At 41.0% G+C, this 18,257-nt stretch overlaps 1 protein-coding gene across 2 annotated transcripts in view; it reads left to right on the top strand.

The window, feature by feature from the left end:
* Positions 1–18,257, top strand: part of znf827 (zinc finger protein 827) — a 74,077-nt gene that overhangs the window by 43,684 nt on the left and 12,136 nt on the right. For both annotated transcript variants that reach the window (XM_069167131.1, XM_069167130.1), the window contains exons 6-11: positions 661–903; positions 4,641–4,695; positions 4,886–4,986; positions 11,983–12,120; positions 13,449–13,620; positions 16,851–17,017. In XM_069167131.1, coding sequence (XP_069023232.1) covers positions 661–903; positions 4,641–4,695; positions 4,886–4,986; positions 11,983–12,120; positions 13,449–13,620; positions 16,851–17,017 — 876 coding nt within the window. The remainder of the gene's footprint in view (positions 1–660; positions 904–4,640; positions 4,696–4,885; positions 4,987–11,982; positions 12,121–13,448; positions 13,621–16,850; positions 17,018–18,257) is intronic.

Here is an 18,257-nt window from a genome sequence, read left to right as displayed (position 1 = left end):
ACTAGTTTCTTTTTGTAAAAAAAGAAGACAAATTCTGATTTGTGTTAATTTTTCAGACTTTATTCTAGTCTCAATTTTTTTTTTTTTTTTTTTTTTTTTTTATATTCAAGAGTTTCACCTCTTTTGGCCTCAGACATTCATTTAAATGAAACCATCTTGAAATATTAGAAGAGACATCTCTTTGAAGGAACTGCTACCATAACAATTTATAAACATCTAAAACATGATGAGGGGTCCTAACCCAAGACTGTTTTTTATTTTTTACAAAGGGCAACAAGCCATGCAAAGTTTTGGAGCCACTGGTTTGATTAACATAATGCTTCATAGTTGATTGAAATCTTTATCAGAAAAGTGATTGAGAATAAATCCTGTCAAATAAATATAGTGGAGTAAAAAAAAAAACATTTCCATCTGAAATGTGGCATTTTTTTAAGCATAAAGTGGCGATAAAAAAATAACTAAACATTTTTTGCAAAGTACCTGTTGCACAGCTGTTGTCGTGTATTATATTGTACAGCTTTCTATTTTTCTAGTTAGTATATAAATAGTCGCTCCACTTGTTGTCAATTAATCTGAATCTTTATCCTGAAATAATGTGTATCAGTTAAAACTCTTTGAAACTAACCATTACTTGTCCTTCTGTTTGATTGTTTTCTGCAGAGAACAACAAAGATTCCCAGTACCAGAAGGTGAGAGTAAAGGCAGAGCCCATGGAGGTGGACCCGCCCCCTGCAGAACTCACCCCACCTGCCTCTCACCTGCTGGCCTTCAGCACTTTAGGGGCGAGTGAGAAGAGTGAGCCAATGAGCAACCTCCCCGAGACGTTGGCCTGCCCCCAGAAAGATCTTTTCTCCCAAGACATATCGGTCAAAATGGCCTCTGAACTATTGTTCAAATTGTCAGGTATGTTCTTTACCGACACATACAGCCTGTCAGGCACCGTGTTTCCTGAACCACAGCACACGCACACACGTGCGCGCACACACACATGTACACATGTACACACGTACACATATATACACATATAGGATCATGTATTTTTCCCTCTCATCACAGCACCACAGTGTAAACCTTGGACAGTTTGTGATACTTGGCTATAAAACCTACATGTTTCCATTTCCATCCTCTGGTGGCTCTGTTGTAAAGGCAAGGATGTAATGACATCCTGCTTTTTACCTGTACGGCCATGAAAGTGACATTGAAGCAGCAGACAGCTGTTTGTATTGCTAGATTAAGACAGAGCTGTGAGGTGTAGTCATCGACCCCCCCAGAGAAATGGCAGATATTTGTGTGTATAAACGAGTGTGTGTGTGTGAGGGGGGTCAGGCTTGCAGTTCTGGGCTGTGAACCCGACTCTATCCAGCCTCTGATTGCTTTGCCTAAATGCCATGTAGAGAAACGAGCTTGTGTCAAATCTTTTTTTTTTTCTCTCTCTCTCTTCTTGCTCTCACACATATTCACAAATTCACACATTGACAATCTTTCATTCCCACACAGTCTTGCCTGCACACCTTTACACACTCGCACACGGCCCCATGGGGAGTGGTGTCTGCACAAATGCCCCCCTCTTCCCTCCTCCCCCTCCTCTTTTCTCTCATTCTCTCTCTCTCTTTCTCTCTCTCTCTTGACTCGTTTTCAGACATGCCGGCTCAAGCACACTTGGCTGCACACGCTCTCCCCCTGCACTTCCCCTCCTCCCTTTACATTTCTCCCGTGCGGCATCTCCATGGCAACGTGGAAAGAGACCTCTGTCCTTGGCGAGCAGTGTGACGGAGTGGGGTGTTTTGGGGGGGGGGGGGGGCGGTTGTGAGGGGCGGAGAGGGGGTAGAGGATAAGGAGGGTAGAGAGGGCAGCGGGGGTACACAGTGTGCCCACCCAGGGAGGCCAGGGCATCACTAGCCTGGCAACAGCGACAACCGCCCCTTAGAACCGGGCTTGAATGTGAGGGGGACTGGAACAGAGTGGGCTGCTGTCACACAATGAGCAATCAATATGAATTACCCAGAGCAGTAGGACCTCAGAGACACATCAGTAGCAAGGTCGCTCTGAACACTGAGATGATTGCAGCTTTGAAATTCACTTCAGTACGTCGCCTTGAAACTCACACATATGGCTCTGTTCTTAGGCGTTTTGTATAGTGCTCTTTACTACGGAATTTAAAAACCCATGACCTGTGCTCACATTAGTTGGGCAGATAGATGCTAATTTTACAATTCTTGCTTGACTTACCACTGAGAAACCTCTTGAAGTTATTTGCAGAATTTGTAGATTTGCAGGACTTTATAATCATGCTTTTATTTTAATGTTAATTTCCAAGATTTCCTTCAGAATTTTACAGTTGCTCCACCTTGTCTGAAATATAGAGATCATGTCAGGAGATATTATTACATGATTTTGGAAATATAAAATTTGGCTGTATTCACTTCACTCGTTTTTAAACAGTAAGAACCCCCGTCCATTTAAGTGTTTTAGCTCCATTTCAGAACTAATCTCCGGCCGTATTAACGCACGCTGAATACTTGACACTTCACGTACACCGGGCATGTGTTGTGGAAAAACTGCTTAACTCTTGAAAAACACCTGCTATTGTCGCAAAGGAAATGTATTTATGTTGCAGCCGAGGAGAAGGTATTTCTTCATTGCAGTCTCAAAGAATTTGTAGGCAGGTAGAGCTTTTTATAATAAAGAGACCTTAAAAGTTGTTTCCATTTGGTCAGATATACACAGCACATCGTTTTCCAAAGCGTGTGTAGATGATTATAAACAGAAATCTTACGGTATACCACTTAATTCTGCAACGGAAACATTGTTTCAAATTTACAACCTGGGCCTCTGATCTTTAACCTCTTACCCAAGTACATATATCGTGCTGAGCTCGGTCAAGCCTTAAAATACACACTGAAGGAGACCGTCTGGCTCCAAACACAGCAACCCATCACGTAAGACAAAAAAGAAGTGATTATTATTTACTAGTTAACTTAATAATAACTTATTCCTGTTTACTTTCACACATGCTTCCCAAAATCACAGATACATTTGGTGACCCGTAAGATTCTGTGGCTGCAGTGTTGGTTGAGCTGTGAGATGGTCGGATCAAGAATATCAGGGCAGGTCGCAGAATCTGATCACCAAATACGGTGCAACACCAGCGGTCCATGAAGGGCCGCTAACGCTGCTGGACACAGGAATGGTTGCAAATTGCTTAAATAATAGCTTGTCCCTTGTGCATGTAGGCAGTAGTGTCATTGTAAAATGCAGAATTTAAAGGCACAGCTGCTCACATAGCAGCAACGCCTGTAATTGATTATCTTTGTTGAATTAAGCCCCGGTAGTCAAGGTTGATGTCGTTAGGTTTCTTCATGTGTGTGACGAATCAGGGCAGGACACGTCGTGACTGATAACATCGAGTCAGGAAGAAAACGTGGGAGTCCACGTCGTTGTTTTCAAAAGTCTGTGTTTCTGTGCGATCAGACTAAAAAGCCATCCTGGAGGTTTCAAGCTAAAACAGGGACAGCAGCGTTTTCAAAAGTTTATGGGCTTTGAAAGCAACAGAGTAGTGCGGACGCTCGGCGTGAATGTCGCAAAAGTTGTGCATTTTAAGATGAAAATGTAATGAATTAGTGTACATGTAGCCATGGGCTTGTCAATTGTCTAATTCAGCTCAACAGAATGATTGATCTGTCACATTGTACGGTCACTTTGCTGCACTTAATCTGAGTAGAATCTTCCTTTGTTGGGAGGGAAAGAAGATCTTTTGAGTTTTTAGAAGTTGATCAAATTAGAAATAAACAGCCAGGTGCTGATGTGTGAGGGAAAGACACCAGACTTGATAAAAGTAGTACCATGAAATTGTTGAATGAACATATTTTGCTCTAAAGCATTGCTTTATACTGTCTTCCCCTGTGTGCTCAAAGACTTTTAGTTATTTTGGTACACCGAGGTCTATTAAATGGATGTTGGGATAAGTCCTAACTTTTTTAAGCTCATAATCTTCACTGACACGTATTAGTGGTGGCGATTCAACTTTTAGGCAGTTTTTGAGCCCATAGGTAGAAGTGGTGTTCATTTGCACTCCACAATGTTGAAAGATGCTTCTAATATTTTTGTTTCTCCATTAACATACAGGAGCATGACCGTCCACCAACACACGTGTACCATCTGGGTCGGCTAATGCAGATCTGGCCAGCCATTCATGGCGTTATTATTTTAAAATGTTTTCAAATCCGTGTTGTTGGGCAAGCTCACAGCTCACAGGTCGGGAGACCCACTGGAGAGACTCCCACTACTCCAGATGGCCAGTGCACCCCTGCTGGCATGGCAAACCTGTGCTTTACCGGCCAGGCTTAACTTAAAGGGCCACAGCCATCAGGCACACGCAACGTCTTGATATCTGCGTCAGTGGGAAGTTTTAGGAAACTTAATGACACTTAATATGGGTGGTTTTGGAGCCTCTAACCATCTCCCAGAGCCTCCAGCTGCTGTAGGTTGCTCAGTTGTCATGGGAGTATTGAACTTCAGTCATGTGACCCTAAACGTCCCTATGGAGTCAGCGTGGGATAGATGATATGACGAAAAAAATAGATATGGTATTAACTGGGTTGACAAGTTTTTTGTTTGTTTGTTTGTTTGTTTGTTTCCAGAAAAAGTCAGCAAAGCCAACAACCACAAAGACAGTAACATGGTGGGAATAAACAGGTGAGTCATTAATACTCCATATATTTCCTCTGTAACTTTGAAATGTCTTAAAAATACGAGTTTTTAAAAACTTGTGATTTTGATGATCAGTAATAAACTAATTTTTTTTTTTCAACTAAAGTGTAAATAATCTGTGTGAATTCGATGTGATGTAAGTGCTGGTATCATTTCTCACGTCCCTCTGTTCCAGTCCGTTCCTGGACGAGTGCTTCAGACAATCACCCTTTAACTCGCGCTCTAAGAGCACTTCCCCCGCAGAGGCCAGCTCCTCTACCAGGGTAGCATTCCACGGTAAGACACATGTGGGACACACGCACACATACACACACACACACACACACACACACACACACACACACACACACACACACACACACACACACACACACACAACACACACAAACATGTTTAGGAACAAATCAATAACAGTAGCAGGCAGCCAAAATGTGGACGGGGATCATCTACCTCACATTGTGTCTTTAAAGTTGAAGTCAACTAATTGGTCAGTCGATTGACAGAAAATTAGTCTGCAACTATTTTGACAACTGAATTTGATAACAGAAGAATTTGGGTAATTTTTGTCAATGTATTTTCTGGTTCTTGCTTTGCAAATGTGAATATATGTTGTTATTTTTTGTCATAATGACAGTAAATTGAACAACTTCAGGTTCTGAGACAAAACAAGAAAGTTCAGGAAATCTCTCTTTGAACAAGAAGGATATTTAAGTGTAAAATAACCGACTCCTTGATTGGCAGATTAAACAATAATGAAAGTAATCATGACTCGGGTGTCAAGTAGTAATCATTAATTGACTCTGTCTTTGTTGTTTTGCATTGTTTTACATAGAGAAGAAATAGACAGAAAAGAAAGGATCAAAAGCTTCATGTTGTTCTTACTGTAGCTCGGAGAAATAATTGATTATGCATAGATTGCTCATTATGCACATACATACATACATACATACACACATACATACATACATACATACATACATACATACATACATACATACATACATACATACATATATTCCTGCATGTATAGACCATTACTGTACACACACTCTGGTTAACCCCCTCTTCCTGTTTCATATTTTCTGATCTTCCTGAACTGTCACGCATTTCCCCAACCTGAGGGCTGTGCCCAGGGCATCCCCCTGCCTCCCTCTCCCCCCTCTCTTCACGGCATCCCAGAACTTCCCTCCATGCTCCTTTGGCAGTGAGAGATCCAGAGGTTAATTAGCTTGTGCCAGCTTTGCCTGTCCCTCTGCCAGTTAATGAAAATCTGATTGGCTTCTGGGTGTCAAGAGTGTCCTGAAAGTTAATTCGCCCAGCCCACCTCCCCTTTCCCTTGTGTGTTTAAGCTTCACATCCAACCTCTGCTGCTTTCTCCTTTTTTTTTTCTTTTTTTTTTTTTTACTTAACTGTTGTACTGTTTTACTTTCTTTTCCCTTTCATGTGTCTATCTACACTTGTTCCTTTTTTTTAAGTGCGTCTCTATTTTCTGTTTCTCCCTCTGTTATCACCTGTTAGCCAAACACTGGTAAGCATTTCTAGCCGCAGCTGTTAGAAGGCAGACTTTCAATAAACAGGTTTTCAGTTCAGTGGTCAGTGACCCATCTTTTCCTGTCACTTCATGCCACCTTTTCTCCACAAGCATCATACTTTTTGATCTTACATTTACTACAATACACCCTGTGTAATTCATCCATTTGTTCAATTATAAACTGAGCTGGTATTTCTCCAAATATTTGTATTTATCAATGCACTTCTGGCATTGTTTAAAAATAATACAAATTATAAAGTTTTTAATGTTTTATCTAAATTTGTGTGTATATGAGGTGTGTTAACGTAAGTTAACACGATGCAGTTTGAATCAGATATTTTGAAAGCAGAACTGGAGCAAATAAAATAACACTGTGATGGCCCTCTGAATAACATAACGGTCAAAATGTATCCCGTTAGTGGTCCCAGGAGAAGTTAGGATTGATTAGGGAATCTCGTATAGTTACCTCAACTGTCTCGCCCCTCTTATATACACACACAAATAGTTTTCCAGGCCAAAGTACCAATTTGGGAAGCCAGAGGAACTCAAGAGCGAGCACTCTCCTGGAAAACCAGTCCTATCAGCTGCTGTGGTCACAGCAGGAGAAAAGGAAAGAGGGGCCACAACTTCCAGAAGCGGATAATAGATGTTCTGAAAGTCTTTAGTTTGTTCAGACTTACCATCACTTCAACTGAAAAACACTGAAGATGACACAAAACTATGGATCGATGTGCGTAATAACCACGAGCATGTGACCGATAGTGATTACTGTGTTGACTAATTCGGTGTTTGTAGGCGTCCAGCAGTTAATGTGGGCTGTGTGCAAGAATAACAGAATAAACTTGAAATATATCAGTTTACACTGAGAAATATTAATCAGCTTCAAAAATGGAAATGTCCGATGACAGTCAGTAAATGACAAACATATTTTTGTGTTTGTTACTGTTGAAACCATGTTCAGATTTTAATAATGCGGCTTCATCAGCCTTACTGTATGAGTGCCGTATGAAACATGAGGTTTAGCTAAGTTTATTTTAAATGAACATACTTGCTGTGACCAACTTTGTACCAGTATTTAAACAGGCAAAAACAATATATCTGCTTCTTTTTACTTAAACTGTAAACGGCATCCTCTTCAGCAGTTTGCCTTTAACACAAAAAACTGCTCTTAATTACGGCTGCTAATGGAGTGAGAGTCCAACAACCATCATGCTGAGATGAGCCTGAAAACTGTGCGCTTTTCTTGCATGAAAGAAAGAATAAACGAGTGGGAGTTTGTGTGATAACCAGTGTGACTTCAGGAGTTCGCTGTCTCCTCCCTCCAGTCTGGGGTTTAGCACTATCCTTCGTTTCTTGTTTGTGTCCCTCTCTTCTGCTCTAATAGCACTAATTAAACCATTAACCACTTCAAGGCCCATTCTGCACCCTAATTGGCTTAATCATCAGTGTGTTTGCCAGGTCATGGCCTTGAGCCCGCGCTGTCCGGCTTCTCATCACCCCGTGTGACCGAGCCGTCCCCTGGTCTCACTTGTGTGAGTCAGGAGAAGTTAATGCTTTTATGTGCTAAGCTTTAGCTACAAAACCCCATAAGAGGGTGGGGGATTCACAGAATAGGCCGTGCAGTGACAAAGAGTTTGTAGTCTGATATCGGGGCCGCTGAGTCCAGCTAATGTACGAGGTCAGAAAGTCAGAGACGGACAGGTCAAACAGGTCGCAGGAACTCAAGTTTCCTGTCATGTATTGAGTTGTGACGCCTTTACCACCAGTCTGACTTTACTGTGTGCGTGTGAGAGGAACCGCAAACACACACGCTGCCTTGGCTCATTACTTGCTTAGTTTACAGGCAGGTGTTGCTACACTGGTCTACTTGAATGCGTTTACAGTCACATACGTGCCCTAACTCACCCCTGTTACAGAGATGAGCTCCCGGCGTGCAGCAAAAAGGACTCGTGAGTGATGAACCGGCAGCAAGATGATGGTTAAATTCTACAATTATTTCCACCAGGGATCAATCTGGCCTTTTTTTTTCTTGAATAAAAAATAGTAATAAAGTAACGATCATTACTTCCCAGAGCCCAAAGCGCCGTCTTCTGATGTTTTGTTTTGTCGGACCAACAGTCCAAAACACATACGTATTCAGTTTATAATCAAATAAAAGACAGAAAAGCAGTAAATCCTCCCACCGGAGAAACTCCAACCAGGTTTTAAAATCAACTTAAATCATTGATTATGAAAACAGTTGATGATTGTTTGTACATCAACTCTTCATTTCAGCTCCAGTTCAAACTGATCCACATGTTGTGAGAATTTTTTCAAACTTAAGATTTCAGTCTTTGGTCCATTGCATGAATCTTTTAGCTAAATTTTGAAAATACTGTGTAATCATTAATAATTTAAATACAGTTCAAACTAAGTGTATCCTCTCAGAACTAAGATCAGAAATATAAATAATTTTACGGGAAGAAAAAAATTTAAGATTTCCTAAAATAAGCAATGAGATTATATTACTTTTGATTAATTATTGAAGGTTTTGTCTACTGTCCAAATACATCCTGCCCTCATTCTGTGTCCCTCTTTACTGGTGTAAATAAAATATACTTTTCATATGTCAGTAGACGAGTCCCTCTTATTTGAAAAAGAATAATTTAAATCCATAAATAATTGTATTTTGTTCTTGAATCAAACTGAATGTGCCGTGTCTTACATTGATAGTTCCAAAAATCTGAGGGATAGTGTGACATAAATAAAGCAAATAAATAAAGGCGCACAACGCAAATGTACTCGTTTGCATACGGAGGGCAAAAAGGCGCTTTAAATGAGACAGATACAGAAAAAAAAAAAAAAAAGCTCCAGGTTGTGTGAGTCAGTGCAACAGCAGTAAAATGTCCTTTCACACCACCATCTGTTCTTTACCACTTGCCACAAAAACCTGCCCCCAAATGCCAGAAAACGTTCTTTGCTTCTCCTCATTGTGGCATTCAAACATCTGCGAACACCTCATCATTCGGCTGGACTGTTTTGTTGGGCGACTTTTAAATTGTGACGGCAAGCGGCACCATTTGTTGCTAAATATCCTCTGTGGATTATGTTTCTTAATGGTTCTCCGTCTCATTTGTTCTCCTTTATAAAGTCAGAATTGTTAAGTGTATGACCACTGATTTCCATCTGACCAATCCAAACAATTCCATCCAAACTCAAAGTTTGTCCGCAGGAGGATGGAGAAGTGCTGCTCCCTTTTATCGTCATAAAAAATAAAACCGCACTTGAAGAATCCTTTATCCTTTTTATGCCTTACATATGCAAACATTTGGCCAAGGCCAGCATCTGCAGCCTGTTCTCTGAACAATATAGACGACAAATAAAAATCCTACATCCATCTGTGGAACTTGTGCTTCACAATGAGAAGAGTAGCACATGCTTTCACCCTTGTGAATTACTCCTTGCTCTATTCACATGGCAAGATTTAATTCAAAGCAGTAACTTCAATTTGAATCTCTGAAAGCGGCTGAAAATACTGTCTCATTCTTTTTATTTCTTTTATTGAGGACTGGATGAAGGGAAGGAGTGACACGCAGCACAGTATAGTGAGGAGAGCTGCCGTGGTATACTTTGGCTGCAGGGTTCAGAGCAAAGGACTGATGCTTGTTATTGACATTAAGAATGCATTTACGTTGTATCCCACCCGCGGGCTGGACAAGGAGCATCTGTCAAATGATGGCAAACAGGCTACAGTGTTGTGGGTTAGCTAAGTACTCCATTGTGTACCAGTTGTCTTGCAAAGAGAATTACACTTTTTCTTTTTTATATGTCAGGAAATGTTGTAAGAAAATAAGGAAATAGATTTGTGTCACTTTTTTTTTTTTTTTTTAAATTAATGTACTGTTTTACCTTCTGGTTTCTGGCTTTGTGATACTTGGAACAGATATGTTGTTTAAGGGAGCCAAATGAGAAAACACGATGCTTTACTTGATGCATAATCCTAAAGGAAGAATCATTCATTTAACGTTGATTGAATTCATCCACCTCTTGTAAATTTGTGTGTTTGTCTCTTTTTCCGAGTTGTTCCCATGTCCTCCATGTCTGTTAGCATTGATTGGCGGGCCCCTTTACCGAAAGAGAATACTGTATAAAATGATTCATCTTTTATGTATACTTATAAGCCAAAACACTATGACATGACTGCCCCTGATTAATATTCTGTTGTGTGCCGCCAAAACAGCTGCGACCCGATTGGCCTTTACGAGACCTCTGAAGGTGCCCTGTGGTATCTGGCACCGAGATGTTAGCAGCACATCCTTTAAGTTCTGTAAGTTGTGAGTTGGAGCGGCCACGGTCAGACTTGGATCAGACTTGTTCCGGCACATCCCCCGCCACCCTTTCACTAATTCATGGATTTGTCCTCCTCAGACCGCTGTGTGACATCACAAGTTGTTTCAGAGAGGCTCAGGCTTAGTTGTCTAGTTATAAAGACCTGTCCTTAGTCAAAGTCATTCAGCTCTTTACACCTGCCCATCTTTATCGCGTTCAACACGTTGGTTAACAGAACTGCCTGTTCCATGTCGTGCTGTTGCAAGATGATCAACATTGTTTTCCGTATGTGTCGGTGGTCACAATGTTTTGGCTCATTAGTGTGTATGTTTTCTTTTTTGCCATTAAAAAGATACAATGGCATACAAGCAAATATAAAAAAGTTCAAGAAGAAAAGATAAAATAGCCCAAGACATATTTGGTTAGTTTGGCATACTGCAGCTCGGAGCAGATAAAACAGCTGGTCTGGCTTCGTCCAAAGTTCAGAAATACACCTGACAGTATCTTTAAAGCATCTTAATATGCAGTGACATGCTTCATGAATTTTTTTTTTATTTAGTGTGCTATATTCTGAAACTAAGAATCGTAGAGTTTTTATTACCATAGAATGAGCTCTTTATATCTAAGTGGGGGCGGGTCCTCTTCTACTGTAGCCCAGAAGGGACATACTGAACACTGACACTTGAGAGAAACTTTTTCAGCAAGTTTCGCGGCCACCGTAAATTGAATGTTCAGTTGATCACAGTCTGAGACCTCACAATTAGACGCCACTAAATCTGCCATTGACGCTCTCATCTAACTCTCAGTAGGAAAGAGAACCAGCATATTTCTTAAATGTCAAAGTATTGCTTTAAAACAATATAAATGACTAAGCAAGACAAATGTCCTGTGTCCATCCAGCTGCTTTACTGGTGTTAAATCTCTTGAGAGATGGATGGATGTAAGTGGGGCGTCCCGGTTGGCTAGTGGTTAAGACATGTACCATGTACTGTACTGTGATAGCAGCTTTCCCAAGTTTATCTCTGACCTTTCTTGCATTCGTTTCCCCCCTTCTGTTCCTTTACCTCTCAACCTATTCATATGTTGAAACGACACGTTGCCCAATAATTCAGAGAACACGTCAGTCAGTACATGATGACGTAGCACGGCAGTGTGTTGTCGTTTGGTAGTAGTTACAGTTTCAACATCAATACATATTGAACTTAAGTAACTTTGTTTGATTTACAGCAGCGTGACTTTACAGTGTTCGGTCCATCTGCAGACATTATCGTGGCTGCTTGTCAGCAATGAATGATGAGTATGGTTTTCTCTCTCTCTCTGTGTGTGCGTGTGTGTGTGTGTGTGTGTGTGTGTGTGTGTGTGTGTGTGTGTGTGTGTGTGTGTGTGTGTGTGTGTGTGTGTGTGTGTGTGTGTGTGTGTTGTGTGTGTTCCAGACTCAGAAAAGGACGATGGTGAGCTGGGAAATGGGATTGCCCCGTGGAGACTAAATGAGCAGCTCTTCCCCTGTCCCGTCTGTGGCAAGGTGTTCGGTAGACAGCAGACCCTTTCTAGACATCTGTCTCTACACACAGGTAAATAACCACTCACCCACTATGACATCATCAGCCTGTGTGCACATTACTGCTGCACACCAGCTTGTACATGTAAATCTCTTTGTTAACGTACAATATGAGGTTTTGTGTTTGTACATGTGCGCTTGTGTTTATGCTTCCCACACTAAGTAAATAAGGTTGACTAGACTAGATTACCCTTCCTTTAAAGAGATTACTACCATGATTAGTCTCACTGGGAAAACTGCCCGTCTAATTACCCAGCTAGAAGGATGCCTGACAGAGGATCTACACACACACACACACACACACACACACACACACACACACACACACACACACACACACACACACACACACACACACACAGAGACAGACAGAGACACACCAATAATTCCGATGTGGCTACGATTGGTTCTCTCTTTCACTTTCCCTCTCACACTCACTCCCTTGTGTCCTGATTACACTGTTTTCAAACTTGGCCCCACTTTGCTCCCGATTGATCCATTCTACCCCATCAGCCGTCTTCCACAATCCCGCTCTCAGTCCTTATTAGTGAAAAAAACAAAAACAAGGACATAATAATGATTATTCTGCCGATAGAGTTTTACTTGCAGAAAATAACCTCTGGATTAGAAATTAATGCAACCTACTTGGGATAGCAGACCAAATCACTGAGAGCACAAATGGAGGCTTGTGTACAAAATGCCCCCACACAATTGGACATGCTCTCACATTTTGCATGTGCTAACACACACTACATGACAAGCGCACACACACACACACACACCATCTGAGAGTGTTGGCTGTGAACAGCTTGGCCACACCACAGAGAGCAGAAGCAGGGGCATATGTCAGTGTGATGGTCTTTTTGGTTTCCCCGGCGACATAAAGGTTGCCTGGCTTCATGTCCTTGGGGCAAATGGTGTGCGCGCGTGTGCGTGTGCGCGTGTTGTTTGAGGGGGAGTAGATGTGTTGTTATGTTAATTTGTTTTTGGATAAAAGAAAATGAGTTTTTGTGTAAATTTTAAAGGGCTCACAAATCAGGGAAGGGGAAACTCTCATGTGTGCCTCGTGTTTGTTTTACCATCTTGTGGCATCTACAGAAATATCTGGGCGCATCCCAGCAAAGTTAATTTTGTGAGACATCACAAGTTGTGTTTTTTTTTTCTTCCTCTTCTCAGGATCAGATTATGAGGCCGTGTCAGGTGAAGGTGAAGCAGGGTCAGGCATTAAGCAATTAGGTTAAAGCTTGCTTTAAAAGCTCAGAGGCTGAGAGCACCTTAATGAAACATCATCTGGAGGTCACGTTTACGGTAACCCAGGGTCTTGTGTCTGTTTTCTTGCAGAAGAGAGGAAGTACAAGTGTCACCTGTGTCCTTACGCAGCCAAGTGCAGGGCTAACCTCAATCAGCACCTGACCATCCACTCTGTCAAGCTGGTCAACACAGACGCTGAGCAGATCGTCAGCGCTGTTACAGCTGACTGTGCTGAGCGCAAGAACTGCCCTTATTACTACAGGTAGTGATAACACACCAAACGCCACCCCTACATCTACTGATGAGCCAATAACAGAGATCGAAAGTGGACCAAATCAAAGCATATTTTAATATATACATCTCTGCTGCCTTAATGTCAAATTAAATCCGGAGATATTTCCTGAATTCATTTCTCTCCTGCTGCTCTATTTTCAAAGTCTGTTTTTAATTCTCTGTATTTTTTTTAGTCCATTGTCTGTCCTCAGAGGAATAGTTGGACAATTTGGTAAATGTGCTTATTCACCTTGCTAAGAATTCGGATGAAGAGATAGATACCACATTCATGTCTGTTCTTTTGTAGGGCCGAACTTATATACTTTTATGGCACCAGCAGAATTCCTTCAGAACCATCTTCCATTGAGAAAGGCCTCGTGATTCAGTACCACATTTTGATAGCTAGGCTACCTCTACACTGATAGGTTTTTAAAATGCATAACCTTTTCTCCGTTTACAAAGGAGTAAGTCTCAGCCTTAGTGAGCCACAATGTTCACCATACATAGCCATGACTTGGGCGACCGGCACATGTAGATAAAATCCCCCGGTTTCAACTTTTATTAGTAAATCTTACATTAGAACATCTTATTTCACTCTTTCAAACTGGCCACATACAGTGGTGTGAAAAAGTGTTTGCCCCCTTCCTGATTTCCAATTTGTTTTGCATATTTGTCACACTTAAATGTTTCAGATCATCAAACAAATTTAAATATTAGTCAAAGATAACACAAGTAAACACAAAATGCAGTTTTTAAATGGTTTTTATTATTAAGGGAGAAAAAAAAAATCCAAACCCACATGGCCCTGTGTGAAAAAGTGTTTGCCCCCTCCTGTTAAAACATAACTTAACTGTGGTTTATCACACCTGAGTTCAATTTCTCTAGCCACACCCAGGCCTGATTACTGACACACTTGTCCTCAATCAAGAAATCACTTAAATAGGACCTGCCTGACAAAGTGAAGTAGACCAAAAGATCCTCAAAAGCTAGACATCATGCCGAGATCCAAAGAAATTCAGGAACAAAGGAGAAAGAAAGTAATTGAGATCTATCAGTCTGGAAAAGGTTATAAAGCCTAAAGTTTTTAAAGCTTTGGGACTCCAGCGAACCACAGTGAGAGCCATTATCCACAAATGGAGAAAACATGGAACAGTGGTGAACCTTCCCAGGAGTGGCCGGCCGACCAAAATTACCCCACGAGCGCAGCGACAACTCATCCGAGAGGTCACAAAAGACCCCACAACAACATCCAAAGAACTGCAGGCCTTACTTGCCTCAGTTAAGGTCAGTGGTCATGACTCCACCATAAGAAAGAGACTCGGCAAAAATGGCCCGCATGGCAGAGTTCCAAGACAAAAACCACCGCTGAGCAAAAAGAACATTAAGGCTCGTCTCATTTTTGCCAGAAAACATCTTGATGATCCCCAAAACTTTTGGGAAAATCCTCTGTGGACTGACGAAACAAAAGCTGAACTTTTTGGAAGGTGTGTATCCCATTACATCTGGCGTAAAAGTAACACCGCATTTCAGAAAAAGAACATCAGACCAACAGTAAAATATGGTGGTGGTAGTGTGATGGTCTGGGGCTGTTTTGCTGCTTCAGGACCTGGAAGACTTGCTGTGATAAATGGAACCATGAATTCTACCGTCTACCAAAAAATCCTGAAGGAGAATGTCCGACCATCTGTTCGTGACCTCAAGCTGAAGCCAACTTGGGTTCTGCAGCAGGACAATGATCCAAAACACACCAGCAAGTCCACCTCTGAATGGCTGAAGAAAAACAAAATGAAGACTTTGGAGTGGCCTCGTCAAAGTCCTGACCTGAATCCTGTTGAGATGCTGTGGCATGACCTTAAAAAGGCGGTTCGTGCTGGAAAACCCTCCAATGTGGCTGAATTACAACAACTCTGTAAAGATGAGTGGGCCAAAATTCCTCCACATCTGTAAAAGACTCATTGCAAGTTATCGCAAATGCTTGATTGCAGTTGTTGCTGCTAAAGGTGGCCCAACCAGTTATCAGGTTTAGAGGGCAAACACTTTTTCACACAGGGCCATGTGGGTTTGGATTATTTTTTTTTTCTCCCTTAATAATAAAAAACCTTCATTTAAAAACTGCATTTTGTGTTTACTTGTGTTATCTTTGACTAATATTTAAATTTGTTTGATGATCTGAAACATTTAAGTGTGACAAACATGCAAAAAAATAAGAAATCAGGAAGGGGGCAAACACTTTTTCACACCACTGTATTGTGCAGAAACTGGAGGCTTTTAACTGGATAGCGCGTGTTTAGGACGCTTTCCTGAAATGTAGCATCCAGCGATGGCTTGCATGTGAGGCGCTAAGGAGACATCTTGTTAATTTTAGGTACAGAAAACAAAGTGAGTTCCACTCTCCCCCTTTGAACTGCATGAAACCTGAAGATTTGTACTGTTAAGTAATTCTTTTTTCTTTTTTTAAAAAACTGATTTCATAAAATTAGTAATGAGGAAAGTTATTCTTCAAGAACCTGTATTGAAGTCAGCCAGTATCAACACTTTTTCAACAATACCCAGCTCTAAACCTGAGAACATGAAGCAACAGGCCGTAGATAGTTAGCTCAGCATAAAGACTGGAAAACGTAGGCCCGGCTCTTTGAGCCTACAATGAGCCTACCTGTGACTCTAAAGCTCCCTTATTACCACACTACATCTTGTTTTCTTAATACATACAAAAAACAAAGAGTAAAAACTTTTTTTACTGAGTAAATATGTCTCGGTCAGGCTCAGTTGCTTCCTGGAGTCTCCACTGATTGTAGAGAAACCTCACAGCGATGAGATTTACATCTGATCGTAGTTCAGTTTATAAACTTGTGCCAGAGCCAGGCTAGCTGTTTCCTCTTGCTTCCAGTTTTTACGTTAAGCCGTGCTAATCGTCTCAAAGTTACAGCTTCATATTTTTAGCGCACAGACATGACCGTTCTCAATCTGCTCATCTAACTCTCGGCAAGAAAGCGAATCAGAAAATGTCCCAAAATGTAGCTTTAGCCTTTCACCGTGGCTCATGATTTGAAAATAGGTCAGTCTCACCATTTCTGAATTACAGAAGTCTGCATCTTTATCACAGTAGCCACGCTGTACCATTTACCAAATTATGCAGGCAAAATATATCGCTAAATCTGACTGTCTCCCTCCTCTCCTTCTCACCATTTTCCTTCATTTCCCTCTCGGTTCTCTGTCCAGCTGCCATGTGTGTGGTTTCCAGACGGAGCTGAATGCCCAGTTTGTCAGCCACATGTCGCTCCATGTGGACAAGGAGCAGTGGATGTTCTCGCTCTGCTGCAGCGTCTGTGACTACGTCTGCATGGAGGAGAGCGACATGAAGAGCCACATCAGCACCGGACATGCAGGTAGAGACAGTCTCATTTTCATGCTTCTTGAGTGACAGCATTAATTAGATCATCTCTCTAATGTGTTTTTGGAGGGATCTAGGGTTGGAAATAACCCTCACAGTTGTTCTGAATATTGTTATATTTTTTTTAAAAAATGTCAGAAAATGGTAAAAAGGAAAAATATATCCATCTGTAAATCACTTGGGGTTTTTTTGCAGTCCAAAATCTAAACATTATTGTTTATGAGAATGACACAAAGAAAAGCTGAAAAGCTTCATATCTGAGAAGCTGACACAAGAAAAGAAATGTCTTAAAATATTCAATTGAAAGATTGTTTTCTTTCAATTGACAAATCAATTAATCACTAAATCATTTCCGCTCTCTGGTAACGTTCTTGTTTCTGCTGTTCTTGAAGCGTTCTCCAACATGCACTGGATAGCAGCAAAGTACAGGATTCAACTCCTTCAAAAATGATTTATGGAGTTATTTTCAAAATTACTCTCACATGTAAGAGTGGGTGGTAGCTTACACATTGTGGCTCTTGTTCGCAGCTCAGAATAGAAATGCAGTGCAGTATTTGGACAGTGACACATTTCCTATTGTTTTGGCTCTGTACTCCAACACATGGGGTTTAAATTTAAACAACGAGTGAGGTTAAAAGAGCTCCCTCTCAGCTTTAAGGGTTTGGAGAACCAGAGCTGTTTTTATGTTTGTATTCAGACCAATTTTTTTGTGCAGTTGTAGACAAGCAGTTCCTCCACCGCTCACTTTATCATTATCAATGAACCTACCAATTATTTTGTGTGTGAATCAATGAAATGCCTATCACAACTTTATATTTACTGTATATATATATATATATAAAATGTTTTGTTTTTTTGTATGTTGTGTATTTTGTTGAAAACAAGAAAACAAAAATCACATTTTAAGAAAAAAAAACTTTTTTTTAAATGACAAATAATCAGAAATCAAAATCAATGGCAGTTCATTTTCTGTTGATCAACTAAGCGACTAATCAGTTCAGCCTCAGTTCATATGCGGAGTCAGCTCAATGCAAACTGTCCAAATATTTATGGATGGTTATGTAGCTCTTTACTTTTTATTAAAGGAAATCAGCGTGGGCTGTTTGAAGTGAAAACGTCATAATGTAACACTTGATAAACACACAGTTCGGAGGACACGGGGAAAGACAAGCAGCAGAACTGGCTTTCACAAACAGGCCTCCTCCAATCGACCTTCTCTGGACTTTTAAAGCTGC

This window comes from Embiotoca jacksoni, unplaced genomic scaffold (assembly GCF_022577435.1).
Source record: "Embiotoca jacksoni isolate LCO1_2020_lvr unplaced genomic scaffold, fEmbJac1.0.p SCAF_4, whole genome shotgun sequence".
NCBI lineage: Eukaryota > Metazoa > Chordata > Actinopteri > Embiotocidae > Embiotoca > Embiotoca jacksoni.
The sequence above is the reverse complement of the archived record's forward strand: the minus strand, read 5'-3'. Positions and strand labels throughout refer to the sequence as shown.